This window comes from Strongylocentrotus purpuratus, unplaced genomic scaffold (genome assembly GCF_000002235.5).
Source record: "Strongylocentrotus purpuratus isolate Spur 01 unplaced genomic scaffold, Spur_5.0 spur5_scaffold_17, whole genome shotgun sequence".
NCBI lineage: Eukaryota > Metazoa > Echinodermata > Echinoidea > Camarodonta > Strongylocentrotidae > Strongylocentrotus > Strongylocentrotus purpuratus.
Window position 1 is genome coordinate 12,446,931 of NW_022145602.1, and position 17,427 is coordinate 12,464,357.

Sequence of the window (17,427 nt, forward strand, 5' to 3'; positions counted from 1 at the left end):
AATCTGGACTGTCAATGAAATTTGCATAAAAGTATCTGGTTTTAACACTTTTGAGACGACGGGCTTCTACAGAAGCCGAGCGAGTTGTTAAGTCTGTGACGACGGGCTTCTACATAAGCCGAGATGTATCCCTAATATTTTGACAAAGTTTTCCAGCTTATTTATTAGCTATAATGTGCTTAAGTTCTTTGAATTATTATTTAGATATATTCATATATATGCTTGCGCAATTTGTATTGTGAGTGTATTGAAAAGGAAAGACGTGAAGCTTCAGCAAAATAAGATGGCAATTTCCCTCAAAAATAACAGACCTTATTTTTCGTATTGATGAACAAAACTTATATTTTTTGAAAGAAAAAAGTCTGATCTTTCATTTTTACATTTACTAAAAATCACGAAAATGACAGAATGAGGCGCGATGGGCAATGCAAGTAGAAAGCACCGCCAAATTTTCCATTACTGGCGATGTAACCAAAATCGCTCTGTCACAGGGGAAACAATCGTCGTGCGCTGGCTTGCTCTCTAAGGGTTATAGTAACATTCTTGGGAGTCATTACGGTAAGCATAAAGTGACATTCAGCAACTTCAGGTAAAAAGTCTTTGTAGGAATGGAAAAGCCCTTACTGTACTTGGATAGTAAAATCTGAACAAGTCAACGCAAAGCGTAGCAATAGCATCCCCTTGCAAGATACAAAAGGCCTATATACGTCAGAACAAGTTACTTCCATTGGACTATACTATTATATTACTAGGCAAGGAAGTTGAACCCCATTTTCACATATATAATTAGGTGTTTTTGCATATTTAATGAGCTATGACCTTTCACCTACATACTCAGAAATCGAACTGATGCTGAACATCTATTTTGATACCATGTACCTTCATATTAAATTTCACTAAAATCCGTCAAACATTACTGAAGTTATCGATCGGAAACCAAATTTGTTACGGACGGACGCACAGAAGCATGGAAGCCTGGAAGGACGGACGGTAGCGTTACTGTATCCCCTTTGACTTCGTCGGCGAGGGGATAAAAAGTCAAGATGTCGAGATTTGATGTGAATTCTCATTAAAATGTTGAACTCAACAACGACTCCATGAATGCTCAGTCAAAGTAATAACTAATACTGTAATGTAGAGGTTGATCTGCATGGCTCCTAACTAAACTGAGATCAAATGTAGACTGAGAATTCAGTTTGAGATTTCTACTGAATTTAGGTGCAATGTGCCTCAATTAAGGAAGCCACGGACTTACTTGTGACGATATTAACTGTTACGACATCACTGGAGCTTGTTTCGCTTCCTTCCGTCTGATCGCTTTCTGCCCACAGGCGGAACTCGTAACGCGTGCTGGGTGTGAGATTGGACAGCTGGATGGAGGTGTCGGTTGTTGTGGTGGTTTCGCTGGCCGTGACCGTGGAGCCCGGAAGGCCGTAGGTGTAACTGTATCGTGCAACCACACCCTCGCTTGGCTGCCATGTTACAGTTACTCGTGTCAATTCGTTGTTGCTTACGGAGATGTCAGATGGTGAGGCAGGTTCTGAATGAATATAGGATGTAAAGGGGCAGAATTAGGAAAAATACCCACTGAAGTCTACTTTACCAAAACAAAATGACATGATAAAAATGTACCAATCACGTCCAAATCTAACGAAATTAACACTGAATGTTCAAGATTACAAATAAATGTCATGTGCCAAACAATTTCGGAAGAAAATGTATACTGGCGGAGTAATGAGCATAGAAAGTAAGGAAATCAGGGTAGTACTAGCCCCGACACCATGTGCATTGTCCCATATACATCTTTCTGTGTAAGTGATTGTTACTTTACCAAGACTCTGCCAAATTTATAATAATTTTGATGACTCCAGAACCTTGCATTACACACCATTATGATATGATCAACTTTTCTGATCCATTCCACACCTTTTCTTTCACTAATGCAATCGCATTACCAGTACTCAAGTTTATCTTTAAGCAATGAACAGGAATGTCATTTGAGCAGCTAACTAGAACAGCTGAAGACAGGAATTTACAGAGAACCTGTGTCTCTCTCTATGAGACATAGATAGAGAGATGTAATAAAGTTGTATCACTAGCTTTTTCAAAACTACAGAATATATAGTCAAACCTGTAATAGTGACCACCTCTCTATATAGACCAACTGTCTATAGCGGCCATGTTGTGTGTCTGCTATTGTTAGTGTGTTGTTTAATATGTCAAGAAAAGCTACCTGTCCACAGTGACCATTCCTTTAGGTGGCCTCAATAGATACGGTGTGACTGTACAAACTAAATGTACCACTAACACGAGACAAGAAAAGCAGTATTTGTAGGCTGGTAATCTTTCTGTACAGGTTCTATTAGTTCATTTCAAAGAGTTTTAATCACAGACTCTATTCAAGGGAAACAGAAAACATGGTTTTTATAGACATTTGGTCTTTCTATACAGGTTGTCGCTAAATCAGGTTCGACTACATATAAAACGTCTACACCGGGCACTTCTTTAGTTCGCTTGGGTGGGCTCAATAGCCAGGTTTGACTGTTCTAGATGAAAATACATGTATATAAAATCTCGGCAAATCTTACTCATCAGGAAGGGGGATGACACCTGAGGCTCTCCAATCACTTCTGGCTGGTTCAGTGCATCATCTGGCCGTATCACTGATGCAAGTTGGACAGTATAAGTTTGCCCTGGGACCAGGTTGGTCAGCTCAACTGTGTTGGTGTTCAGTTTTACTACAAAAAAAACCAAAGAAATTAAGCTTATTATATTATATCAAAAATGAACGCTATGGAGTCCCATATAATGAATTATAAGAATTGACAAATGAACCCTTGAAAATAGTTTTACAATAGTCCTTTTGATATGATGATTCTTTATGCGAGTTTCATATAAATTTGCTATAGTCTCAACAGGCTATAAGAAGTTAGTGCTTGATCTTATATCTCAATGCAGGCCGAGGTTGAACTATATTGGCAGAGTGAAAATTCTGAATTTACAGATTAATATATTTCATATGCATGCAATACTTGGTATATCAAAGTGAGGATAGCGGTATTTGTTCTCCCATGCATTGCTTGTTTGGTGTCAGATCCTTGGATTATATTAAGGTTGACTTTGCATCTGAGGTGCCCATCTAAAACATATGCCTATGGAGCAATAGGCACAAAAAAGTACAAATGGCATTCAAATAATTTCTATATAATCCTATAGCCCATGACTTACAGATCACAGTCTTCGTTGCTGGCATCGTTGTCATGACAACATCGACAATAGCGAAGTTCATCTCAGCAGGATCTGCCCAGGATAACGTTGCTGTGTCTTCCCCGATCTCAGAGATGACAAGGTTTTGAGGAGGATCAGGTACTAGATATGATGAAAAAACAAACGTGTATCAATTCTTCAGTCCTGAATGATCGAAGCTGAGACTACCACACTGTACATAGACCTGTATACTAATTTTATTAATGCTTCTTGAGGAAAAAGTTTGCAAGACATAGCAACAACTAATTATTGCCAGGTGACTTCAATCCATAGAGATTCCATTATGCATAGCAGGTGAATTAGATAGTTCATAAAACCATACTCAGCTGGTCAACTCATTCTATACCAGGCTATAGTACACAGAAACACGACGTAGTTGACAACTTGGCTTAGTAAGGTTTTATGAATATTGATATTGCCCCTGGGGTTCTGACATTCATGAATTGAAATACACCAATAAACAGGTCTATTGGAATATACATAAAGTATTATTCATTTCAATTTCACACCGGTTGGGGGGGGGGGGGGGCTTATGTCTCCACTCCCTCGAGAGCATACCAGCCAGGCGTCATTTTTACAAGCGCACACCTACTAATCTAACCACATTAACTTTCTGTTTCTAGCGCTCCTAAATAATCAATATTATTATCATAATCATTACACCTACGTGTGTAAAACAGGAAGGTTGTATTTTCGCTTCTTTTGTCTCCACTGATGGCGGTTATTCCAACTGTATAGCCCTTGCCGGCTGCCAAGTTCAGGATTTTAATACTGGTCATGACGCCAGTGATGTTGACAGGAAGCTCATCCCCATCCACATCCACACTGCCCTCGTCTGCGGGGTCAAGGGTTACTTCGTAGAGTCCACGGATACCCTCGGCCTCGGGTTGGTCCCATTCCAGCATCACAGCGCGAGGACCGAGGGAGCCGTCCATAATGCGGATCTCTGCGATGGCAGCCGGATCTGTGGAGGCAAGGTAATAATAATAATAATAATAATAATAACGTTTTTTTTACCCAGGGTGGCCACTTCAGTTATGAAACTGCTCTTCCATGGGCCCTGCATAACATAATGTGTTATTACTACCCTTCTCCAATCTAATATGCTGAGCGCCTAGCTAGAAGGCAGAAGGTCCAATTGTTATAAGTCTTTGGTTTGATTGGGCCGGGGTTCGAACCCACGACCTCCTGTTCATGAGGCGGGCACTCTAACCACTGAGCCACCATAATATTCTAGACTGACTGCTGATGGGAGTGTGAAAACACACTCTATAAACCTGACAGTCAAAACTGGATTTATCACATTTTATTCTTAAAACATTTATGTGTTTCGTTTAATTGCATTGCTAATTTGTTCTATACAGTAGGCTTGCGGGTGCACCATGTGAGAGAGAGAGAGGATTGAGGAGTCCTGAAAAGGACTCTCTGTAATCTTTCTTGAGGGTGTGTAGTCCTGAAAAGGATTGTTGGTGTAGTCTTGAAAAAGACTGTTGGTTATCTTTCTTAGCTTATATTTCTAAGGAGAACTATAGCGTTTGGAGAGGATGGGTGGCGGAAGTGGCTCGTTGTTTTGAACAGGTTGACTATCCGTTGTCAGGAGTGGTCAATTCGTTCTAATCAAGCGTCATGTCTCCGTAAACGATATGCATGATTATGAAATATGTTGAATTTTGTTTCTTCTTAATTTCTTATAAAAATTTCTGGTGTCAAATGCGATGTGGTCATACCCTATTTTTCATTCATCTGATTACGATTTGTAGGGCTCTGCATCCAAAGTTGCTGACCCAAACATCAAAGTGTGGAATGCTTTTTTTAATGATTTAAGCTGAAGTTGAGTATCAGTCATGCCATGGAAGTTATCATTAATGACAAAGTTACCATCAATGCTAAGTTTATTGCAACAGGGTCCTGGTCATATTTTGAATGTAGGAGGACAGATTCTGGAGAGCAATCATTTCCCAAGAATGCTTTGAATCACTAAAACTGATAAAGGGGCTTTATCTGTGATATATTGAAATCAATGCAGGGAAAATGAATGAAAGTGACACGAGAGTCCCTCACCTAATCTGAACGAAATTCTTTCATTTGCATGGCTTGTTGCCTCCGAGAAATTGGAGCAGCTTGTGACAAAAACCGTGTACTCCTGGCCCGGATCTAGACCGTAGAACCGGGCAGATCGGATGTCCCTGGATACAGAAAAACTCTCCTGTTGCCTGAGTACCCTCGCCTCGTACGGTTCATACCTGACGCAGTACTGGTCAAAGGCCTCGGTGTCCAGGTCTTCCCAGCTCACGGTGAATTCGGTGGTGGATTTAGGGGTTACGGCCAGACTGAGAGTCTGGGCAGATGTAGCTGGGATAAGAAATGAAAATGAAAAAGCAGTCGCTATTTATTACCATTATAATTATCATCATCATCAGTATTATATTTATTGTTTTTCTGCTTGTTCTTCTTCTTCTTCTTCTTATCGTTATTATTATTAGTAGTACCAGTAGTAGTACATGTAGTAGCATTATCTTTACTGTCATCATCATTATCATTATTATAATCATTACAACTCTCTTTAGTATGTTGAATATATCTAGTCATATGATTGGTAAAAAATTGGATTGGTGATTTTAGCCATGCCTACCTACCGGTCAAAAGTTTTTTAAAAAGATGCCTGTTGCCCCGGGTAACGGGCTGCATAAATAAGTTTTGCTGAGATCCCCATTGGTTTATTTGTACAAAGTTTCTCTGTTCTGAATGATCATAACATTCAACCTTTTTCAGGCAACTTTCCAGTGAAGATTTACAGCTAATGTCTCAGATTTTCTGTGTTGTTTCAACTAGTCTTTACTCAAGAAAAGGATAAGGTAAGAAAGAACTCTTGGTAGATTTTGTTGTGAATTCGGTATATAAAAGATATATGGACTGCTTTAATATTTGAAGCATAGCTGTTTCTATAATGGCTCTCGGGGACGTTGCATCCTGCTATAACCCCTCGGCCCTGCCCGCCCTCGGGTTATAGCAAGATGTAACGTCCCCTTGAGCCTATAGAAACAGCGATGCCTTTTGTAGCAGTCAATATATCCATATTATTAGTAGAAGTAGTACCATTATTATTATTATCAACATCCTCACTATTAGTGTTATTACTATTATTATCATTATTATTACTAATGATTAGGTCTGGATCCTCAGGGCCTGGCAGGCAACCAATAAGATTCGCGTGGACTGATACTTGTGACGTCCATTCAAGGCAGTGCAGGGTTGCCTGAAGCCTAATTAGGGGGTCATTTGCCCCTGAATTGGTTGCCTTGATTCTTGCAACTGTATTTAGAGAAGCGTAACTGTGATGGCCTGTTCCAACATGCCGTGAAAAGCTGCTGCCTGTTTACTGTATCACTGTGGGTATCCTCAATGTGAAAATGAACCGCAAGTGGGGATGAAAAAAAGTAGCTGCACAAAATAAAGGCCTAACGCGTACATAATTTTGGTGTGTTATAATATACCGACAAGTGGAGCTTAAAATGAGTTTGTCATTTAAAAAAATGCTATGGTTTATTATCATCATTATTATCATTATTATCATTACTATTATTATTATTATCATAATTAACATAACTACATATATTAATGTTATCATCATCATCATTATTCTTCTTCTTCTTTTTATTCTTCTTCTCCTTAGTATTATTACTATTACTCTAATTTTTATTATGAAATATTTGGAATCATTTGTGCCTGGGAGTAAAAAAGTGAACTAAATGATGTGTGAACAAACGTTTATGCTCAGCTTTTTCTGGCCAAAATGAGGCATCTGTTACGCGTTTAGTTCAAAACATGGTTGCGTCCTTTCTCATTTTTGTAGAATCACCAAAAAACAGCGATCATAATCGCAGATCGTAAACTCACAAAAAGGTGCGTTTACGATCAGCGATTCTGGGGAAGCATAAACGCACAATCTGTAAATGCGTTTAAATGGGGTCAACGTAGCATGCACAGTGCAGGTGTGCGAATCAAGCTGCAGACTCTGCACTGCACTTCTCTGGCTCCTGCAGGCATGATTCTGGCTCTGAGCCAGAATCATGCCTGGAGGAGTCAGGGAAGTGAGCATAAACAGTACACCGTGGTACTGCGATTACGATGAGCGTTTCAAATCGCTCATTCTGCCTTCAAAACTGAGCATAAACATACCCTCAGGCAAGTCTATCCTTCTTGGCCTCAAAGAAACCATTTTTATGTGACTTTGTCAAATGGATACTTACTCGCCCTGGTTAGCTCTGAACGGCTTGGTAGAGATTTCCAAATATTCACTATCGTGAAGAAATACTCAGTCAGAGGTGTCAGGTTGCTAAATGTCACAGACGTTTCCGATGTTGATACAGTGTGGGGAGATGGCGGCTGCCCTCCGGTTACATTGTAGGTGATGTTATACGTATCGCTCCCACCCTCTGAAGGTGGATCCCAACTGACTGTTATACTCTGCGCTGCCACCATCGTGGTTCTTAAGTTTGTTGGCGGATTCGGAACTGCAGTGAAACATAATCAGTAGTGCATCAGGGGGTGTTTCACCAAACTTGTCATCAGTGAAAAATGACAGGTGCTGTTATAAGCTACTGAAATCCTTGCTTCTGATTGGTTATCAGCACATTTATCAATATTTGTCATTTGTCATTAAAAAAAGGCTTTGTGAAACGGGTCCCAGGTCTTTTAGCTCTTACAGTGCCATGAGGTTTTGCTTGATAGAGATACATGTACATGTATTACCAAAACATGAACAGTGCTTACTTTCCAAATGCCTGCACAATCTTCTACAACAAAATTTTGTGAACAGAAGTTAATGCATATTTAATACTATTTCAAATGATACAAAATATTCCTACTTTATGTAGCTGATTTCATTTATCCTTTGAAATATCAATATATATACATAAGTGTTTGAAAGTGAAAGAATTGAAACTGTCCTGGTTGTAAATTTTCTATAGCTTCCTACAAATACTTGTAAACTGGATTTCCTTTAAAGAACAGAGAATATACATGTATCAAGCTGGACTCTCATGGTGTTATCTGTACCAGGAGCTAGATTGTATCCTTTAAATTGTCAGTGTTTGAAAGAGAGAGAATCTATTCTGGTTATGAAGATGTGAGTTGGCCGGTCTAATAGTAATGTTAGCAGTACATCAAGCTTGCTGCCTCTGCCTACAAATATAACCCTAATCCGGCCTAGGTTCTAAATTGAGACACGTCTTTTGATGTTAAAAGTCAATCCCCACACCATAAATAACCATAATGATTGAATCTTTTTTTTTCTTCAATTAAATTAAATTCATTTATTGATACACCTGTGTAAAAACCAAAACACACACCCACACAAACTGGGATTGAATTTTATGAAGCTTTCTACACATACCTGTGGACTGCGTCTTCTCAAGTGCAGCGTATATACCTGGCTGGACACCAATGGTGTATTGTGTACCAGGGGTCAAGCCGGTGAAGGTGTAGGAATTGGGGTCAGTTGATTGAACGGTCACGTTACCAGACCCTCCCTCCAGTGCATCGTAGGAGAGAATGTACCTAGATGGAATGGAACAAACAAAACAGTTTGCATAATAATGACTGACAAGTGCAGTATATATATATATATCTCATTTCCTTACACTTGTTTATAATTCTCTCTCTCTCTGGTGCTCTGCTGAACACAGGGGTGATAGAGAGCGCACAAAAAAAAGTTTTGGTGAGAGTTTAAAGCAAGTCACAGAAAAACAGCAACCTGCCCCCTAATTTCAAACCAGATTTACATCGATCTCAGGGACTGTCCATTTTTTAAAGAAAAAATATCATGATTAAATTATTTTTTTTAAATCAGGAAAAAAAATAATAATTGGGAAATCATCAGGCCTGTGTACAGCAGGATTTAAGCATTACAATAATTAACACAGCATGCTTTTTCGTCTTGAGATCCATAAGGTTCATATGGTTCATATTCATTGTCCATGTAACAATAGAAATTTGTTGTATTACATGGTATATGGATACACATAATTTGTTTGATAGCATCCAACATCATAATTATTTTCCTTTCCATCGGTCTTGTTCTTCTATCCTTCCCTCAATGAAAAAAGTTATCCTATCTTAATGTTTATGAATTTTAAAGCATTCGCTTTGATCTGGCTGAAACTTGCACCTTAATTGTTAAAATATACGTTTGGTTGACGTGCAGAATGTGCAAATAAAATCATAAAATCGAGATGTTTTATGATAATGTGATATACGCAATGCAAGAACAGAATAGGTAATATTATATCCCTTCTATGAATATTCATGAGTTTCCTAAATACATGATTGGTCATTTGGTGGTCACGTGATAAAATATAATTGCACTATTAGAGACAAATCTCTGCCAGAGCTCCGAATATTTTCACTATTTTTTCATGGGCAGAACTGCGCATGCTCTCTTTGAGATTTTCAGGTAGATAAGCATTGTGACATCACACGTTCAATCAAAAGTAATGCGCAATTAGCGTCTTATTAAATGTGCATTCATATTACTGTACGCAGGTAAAATTGAAAAATTCAATTTCTCAAATACATGATAATAAATTATCATATGCCAGCCAATCTTTAAGTCAAACGTTGACCGTACACATTGGTGTCAAATCGGTTCGGATCGTAAAGAAGGGATATAAAACAAATATACCAAGCATTTAGTTTGTAAGGATAGTGGAAATTATATATCTTCGGAGGGTCCGGCAATTGTTACTATTTTTTCCTCGAGGCTTCGCCCCTCAGAAAAAATAGTACCATGCCAGTTCCTCCTCAGATCAATAATTTTGGCTATTCTTTCTCCCAGCTTCGTGTATTTGTATACTACTATTACAATATTTTGAACTTACTCTTCTACGTCAACTTGCTCCCATTCAATGCTAATGGTGGTCTCATCGAATGCTGTGATGTTTAAGCTTCCCAGAACTCCAACAACTACAGGAAGAAATAGAATGGTAAATTTCTGTTATAAACTTAAGGCAGTGTAGACTTGTATGTGCATTGTACCGAGCATCACAATTCATACATGAAATTAAAATAAAAAGTATATATATCTTCTTTTTTGTTGTTGAATAAATAGAAATACTATTACTATGACTGTGACGACTAATACACCTACATCTATTACTACAGTACTACTACTAGTACTACTACTACTACAATCTGACTGTGACGACTAATACACCTACAGCTATTACTACAGTACTACTACTACTACAATCCGACTGTGACGACTAATACACCTACAGCTATTCCTACAGTACTACTACTACTACAATCCGACTGTGATGACTAATACACCTACAGCTATTACTACAGTACTACTACTACTACAATCCGACTGTGACGACTAATACACCTACAGCTATTACTACAGTACTACTACTACTACAATCCGACTGTGACGACTAATACACCTACAGCTATTACTACAGTACTACTACTACTACAATCTGACTGTGAGGACTAATACACCTACAGCTATTACTACAGTACTACTACTACTACAATCTGACTGTGAGGACTAATACACCTACAGCTATTACTACAGTACTACTACTACTACAATCTGACTGTGACTATTAATACACCTACAGCTATTACTACAGTACTACTTCTACTACAATCTGACTGTGAGGACTAATACACCTACAGCTATTCCTACAGTACTACTACTACTACAATCCGACTGTGACGACTAATACACCTACAGCTATTACTACAGTACTACTACTACTACAATCCCACTGTGATGACTAATACAGCTATTACTACAGTACTACTACTACTACAATCTGACTGTGACGACTAATACACCTACAGCTATTACTACAGTACTACTACTACTACAATCCCACTGTGACGACTAATACACCTACAGCTATTACTACAGTACTACTACTACTACAATCTGACTGTGATGACTAATACACCTACAGCTATTACTACAGTACTACTACTACTACAATCTGACTGTGACAACTAATACACCTACAGCTATTTACTACAGTACTACTACTACTACAATCCCACTGTGACGACTAATACACCTACAGCTATTACTACAGTACTACTACTACTACAATCTGACTGTGAGGACTCATACACCTACAGCTATTACTACAGTACTACTACTACTACAATCCGACTGTGACGACTATTACACCTACAGCTATTACTACAGTACTACTACTACTACAATCCGACTGTGATGACTAATACACCTACAGCTATTACTACAGTACTACTTCTACTACAATCTGACTGTGAGGACTAATACACCTACAGCTATTACTACAGTACTACTACTACTACAATCTGACTGTGACGACTAATACACCTACAGCTATTACTACAGTACTACTTCTACTACAATCTGACTGTGAGGACTCATACACCTACAGCTATTCCTACAGTACTACTACTACTACAATCCGACTGTGACGACTAATACACCTACAGCTATTACTACAGTACTACTACTACTACAATCCCACTGTGATGACTAATACAGCTATTACTACAGTACTACTACTACTACAATCTGACTGTGACGACTAATACACCTACAGCTATTACTACAGTACTACTACTACTACAATCCCACTGTGACGACTAATACACCTACAGCTTTTACTACAGTACTACTTCTACTACAATCTGACTGTGACGACTAATACACCTACAGCTATTACTACAGTACTGATACTACTACAATCCGACTGTGACGACTAATACACCTACAGCTATTACTACAGTACTACTACTTCTACAATCCCACTGTGACGACTAATACACCTACAGCTATTACTACAGTACTACTACTACTACAATCCGACTGTGACGACTAATACACCTACAGCTATTACTACAGTACTACTACTACTACAATCCGACTGTGACGACTATTACACCTACAGCTATTACTACAGTACTACTACTACTACAATCTGACTGTGACGACTAATACACCTACAGCTATTACTACAGTACTACTACTACTACAATCTGACTGTGAGGACTAATACACCTACAGCTATTACTACAGTACTACTACTACTACAATCTGACTGTGACGACTAATACACCTACAGCTATTACTACAGTACTACTTCTACTACAATCTGACTGTGAGGACTCATACACCTACAGCTATTCCTACAGTACTACTACTACTACAATCCGACTGTGACGACTAATACACCTACAGCTATTACTACAGTACTACTACTACTACAATCCCACTGTGATGACTAATACAGCTATTACTACAGTACTACTACTACTACAATCTGACTGTGACGACTAATACACCTACAGCTATTACTACAGTACTACTACTACTACAATCCCACTGTGACGACTAATACACCTACAGCTATTACTACAGTACTACTACTACTACAATCTGACTGTGACAACTAATACACCTACAGCTATTTACTACAGTACTACTACTAGTACTACTTCTACTACTACAATAATAATGTTTTGAATAATGATAATGATATAATACCAATAACAGGAATGATGAAAATAATAATAATAATACTAACAATAATAACTATGATAATGATAATAATAATATTAGGCCAGTTGCAGACCCACTTATGTGTGTCTGCATCAGAAACAGATTTACTTTTAAACATCTGTCACATCTGGCCACTGAAGAAGAGTGTGACACTAACCTGTTTTTTCATTTCTTTTTTGGACAAATCATCGCCTTCCACCTGCTGGATGGAAGGTTTTTTACGCTGTTTTTTGTTTTTTCACATTCATTAACTAGATGGAACTTTGACTGCTCACAGTAGAAAATGATGCCTCCGTCATAGAACAATTTTACAAACCAAAACAGAAGAAATTTTTCAAATTCAAGTTCGATTGTAATCCATTAACAGGTTCTCAGAATATCGTGATTACTACCCATTTCTTATATTCATGTATGACCAACCTGTGTATGACCCTTATGATCTTTGACCTCATGACCCCAAAATCTACCCAGTTCACTGGCTCTGCAAGATACATACATGTACATGTACAAGTCTTGAGTTTGATGGTAATCCATCCATCTTTTCTAATGATAATGTGATCACAAGCTATTTTTGCATACATAATGAGCCCTGTGACCTTTGACTTATGATTGATTGATTGATTGATTTTGTTTCATTTCATATGACCTTGTGACCCTAAAATCTAATCAATTCAATGACTCTGCAAGTTACATAAATGACCAAAGTTTGGTAGGAATCCATCAGTCTGTTCTCGAGATAACACGATCACAAGGGACGTTGCGCTTCAAACATTTTTTGTTTATGCATTGTTCCTACTATGTATTATATATCAATGTAACCCACTGTATTCTATTATCTGTAAACAGTTATTTTACATGGTGAATAAATAAAACAAACAAACAAACAAACAAGGACAGGACGTTAGGACGGACAACCCAAAAACATAATGCCTCCGTTAATAATACAATAAAAACCAATAATAATCTTTACCTGCAAAGACTTCCACAGGAGCGCCCATCTCCTGGAGATCTGCTTCCACTTCAAGGAGAGACACCACAGTGAAGGAGTAATTCATTCCCTCATTAAGGTCATCCACTCTCAGCACATTGCTTTCAGCAGCAGCCTGAACGACCTCGAACATCAGCTTTGTGATGTCATTAACAGGATAGTAGGAAATGTTGTAGCTATCGATCATCCCGGCAGGGTTGTCCCACGTCAGGACCACATAGTCCCTGCCGATGCTGGTGAATTGGAGATCAACCGCGGATTCTGGGACTGTGTCGGTGAAAGCAATGAATTTAACAATAATGATAATAACGATAATTTTGTTCCCACAGGGAAGCCTCATCAGCATCAATGTTGTTCTTCCCGAGGGCCCTGCAATTAATTTGTGGCAAATGTGAATAAATGTCATGCCAAAATATGTAGCTGCAGGGCTGCGATTTGAACCCTAAAGCCTTGAATTGAGACTCAAGTGATTGAACCACTATACCACAGCCTGTAAAGGTAGGCTGAGTACATGTAAATAACCTGCTAGTGTGAAGATAGGTTCAATAATCTGTTGAACATTTATATTGCTGGAGAGCAGTGGATTGCAATTGGCTCAGCTGGTCTTTTCTATGTGATATAGATGCACACGTACATGTATTTTTTGTTTCGAGTGGCCCAAACATGTACAGCGAGCAGTGCAAAGTAGCAAGGGGGCAAAAAATATCCAAGATTTCTAAATGCTCAGTCTGTCCCCTAGCTCACACATTTAAACTTATTTTTTGTTCCGTTGTTATTGGCATGATTGGTATGTACATGCAACTGTATCACTGTATACATGTAATATGTTTTGTTGTTTTTACAAGTGAAATGAATTGAAATTGATGTTGAAATTGGCCATATTCTTACTTGTAGCTGCCTTTGCGAGTAAGGGAACAACTTCACGTCCACTGCTCTGTACAACTGCAGCATAGAGAGTGTAGAGAGTGCCGGAATTCAACGTATCAAAGTCCACCGTGAACGATTCGCAATCCATGGTCGAACAGTTTCTTGTCGTGCTGCTAGTCACCATCTCGGCGTTGTACAATCCGGTTGTAATGCTGCAAAGAGAATATTCATAATTGTCATTAGTCATTTGAAATTGTATGGTAGATGTAGCAGTGAAATAGTCGAATCCCATCTGTCACCTCATAGACTTTTGTGATTTGCAAATTTAATTTTTACTTGGCATTTTATGAGTTAACATTAAAGGGATAGTTCAGTTCTTGTTTAAGAACGCAAATGCCTTCGAAGTGCGTGGTTATCAGGTGGGCTGTATCTAATACAGACCACCTTATATTTTTGTTAAAATTGCCTTTATTATTTATTTATTTATTTATTTATTTTTCTTATTTCCACCCACTTTTTTGTTAGCAAGATAACTTTGAAATGGTTCAATCAAATGCTTTGATATTTGGCACACATATGTATAGGCATATGGACAAGACACGGTAATGTTTTCAACCTTGACCTTGACTGATGACGTCATCTAGGCGCTATTTTGTGAATTTTTCTGAAAATAAACTCATGATCATATCTTCATAACCAAAAGGTATTTCTCATTCATATTTATCATGATCAAGGTCAATATCAGTCCGGTTAATTTCAGGTCAAAAAATGCGCGTGTGCGCGTACGTCCGCGCGTCAGTGCGCGCGCAAAAATTTTAAATGCTTAAAATCGTCTCAAATTTATTTTGCATAGGTTTCAGGTCATTTTAAGCATTTTATAAAAAATCGCGCGTACGAGCATGCGCGCGCGTTTTCGCGCGTTACACCATTACACAACATAGAATCGCCATTTTTTTTTCTTTCATGATATTTCTCATATGTTTTCAAGGAATTTGATACCATGTTTATCTCTTTATGACCATTAATAACAAGATGAGCATCAATTCAAGATAAATTTCCGTGCATGCGAGCTCTTTTATTACATAGCATATATTGGCAAAAACATGCCTATACAAATTCCATTATAGTTCTTTGGAATGAACCGTGACCTTCAATGTTTTTTCATATTTAGATAGAGTATGAGTCGGAAATATGATTCTATGTCTCATTTGGCCATTAAGTGTATCGTGACATCATCATAATGGCCTTGGAACTCAAAATACGAATTTGCATATAATGACATCAGCATATTTAAGGGAAATCGATTGTATCTCTGTAAATATTGATTGATTTTCTTCCAAATTTCGATATGATGTAGCTAAGACAATTCTCTACAAGCTCTGTTATCACCATTTTTCATTTTGATCACTTCATCATAGTGAAAATTACGATTAAAGGGCACATATCAGAAATTTCTTACGTTGCGTGTTATGCCTATGGAAGGTGAATTTCGTTTACATCATTACATCAATGACATTGTTTTTTTAGCAGTAATTCGCTTATTTTTGCTCTATTTTGTCTCAAATTTTAGTTGACCAGCCCACCTATACTTGTTCCAAACAAGTATTATGTCTAGTTGCTCTTATTCTTATTTCTGACATATGAAGTGCCCATTTAGACCCCAAAATGTTTGAATTTAGATTGAATAGGATCATACCAATTCAGCTCCACTTTCAAAAATAATATGGTGACCGTTAATTGATTAATTGAAAAAATAACAATACACGGGCCGGCCGATTGTGCGTATTATAACCAACACAAAAAAGCCAACAAAAAGCCAATATTGGAATTGGCTGGAATAAAATGTTTAAGGCGCTATCTCATTTTTCAACAGCTGGTTCAAAATTACTGAATATGTAGGGCACAACAAATATTAGAAATGGTTATATTTATGGATATTTCAGCCGTCTCTGAACAGATTTTGACATTAAACTTGTATATTCAAATGTGACACTCAGTTTTTCATTATCTCACAATTTTTTTTTGTGTAGCGCCCTCTGCAACAAAACTCAACTATCCCTCTCAGAGTATGAAAACAATAAGGAATAACAATACTCCACGCACAGACCCAAAGTCAGAGTTAGGTTCTAAGAGGGCCTGTTTCTATGTGAGACCGTATGGGTGTGTTGACTAGTCAATTTAAAAGTCCCTTATATGTTAAGTGAGAGTGTCTTTAAACTTGCAACATCTCTTTAAAGAAATAACATTTGAAGCTCATATTGTGAGTACAGTACGGCGACTTGGAATCCCTAAAACAGAGAGCAAACTACTTTCTGGTGATTGGTACATTTTAAAATACAGTCTTACCTTTCTACATTGCTTACGCTTGAATTCACCTCAGCTTGTATGGAATTCTGATCACGGCCCAAAATGGTGATGGTGACAACATTGACATCTGTGAGGAGTTGGAAAGAAAAGTTTTGAAACAAAGGTAAGTGGATAACACATCCAGATTTTATTCAATTGAATTTATCCTTCAATATTTAATGACATTGCCTTAATTAATTTGATGACCACTTATCCACATCATCAATATATTTTTTCTAAATCTTTTGTAATTTTGCTGGGTGATGTTATCATTGTTATTTGTTATATTGCTATTGTATTTGATGATAGCGCAACATATATTATTATATTGTAAGTATCTGATTACTTTGTAAAACATACAATATCAGCCTTGAGCTGCATGTCATGTTTTTTTTATTAA

The 17,427-nt window shown here is 37.8% G+C and overlaps 1 protein-coding gene across 1 annotated transcript in view; it reads right to left on the bottom strand.

The window, feature by feature from the left end:
- The window catches only part of LOC100889066, a 172,693-nt gene that overhangs the window by 17,032 nt on the left and 138,234 nt on the right, over nucleotides 1-17,427 (bottom strand). Inside the window, exons 79-89 of the mRNA XM_030988179.1 lie at nucleotides 17,028-17,115; nucleotides 14,703-14,893; nucleotides 13,797-14,081; nucleotides 10,146-10,230; nucleotides 8,663-8,826; nucleotides 7,518-7,781; nucleotides 5,329-5,619; nucleotides 3,935-4,231; nucleotides 3,229-3,369; nucleotides 2,589-2,738; nucleotides 1,256-1,540 (exon numbers count right to left, since the gene is read on the bottom strand). Of these exons, the coding sequence (XP_030844039.1) occupies nucleotides 1,256-1,540; nucleotides 2,589-2,738; nucleotides 3,229-3,369; nucleotides 3,935-4,231; nucleotides 5,329-5,619; nucleotides 7,518-7,781; nucleotides 8,663-8,826; nucleotides 10,146-10,230; nucleotides 13,797-14,081; nucleotides 14,703-14,893; nucleotides 17,028-17,115 (2,241 nt within the window). The remainder of the gene's footprint in view (nucleotides 1-1,255; nucleotides 1,541-2,588; nucleotides 2,739-3,228; nucleotides 3,370-3,934; nucleotides 4,232-5,328; nucleotides 5,620-7,517; nucleotides 7,782-8,662; nucleotides 8,827-10,145; nucleotides 10,231-13,796; nucleotides 14,082-14,702; nucleotides 14,894-17,027; nucleotides 17,116-17,427) is intronic.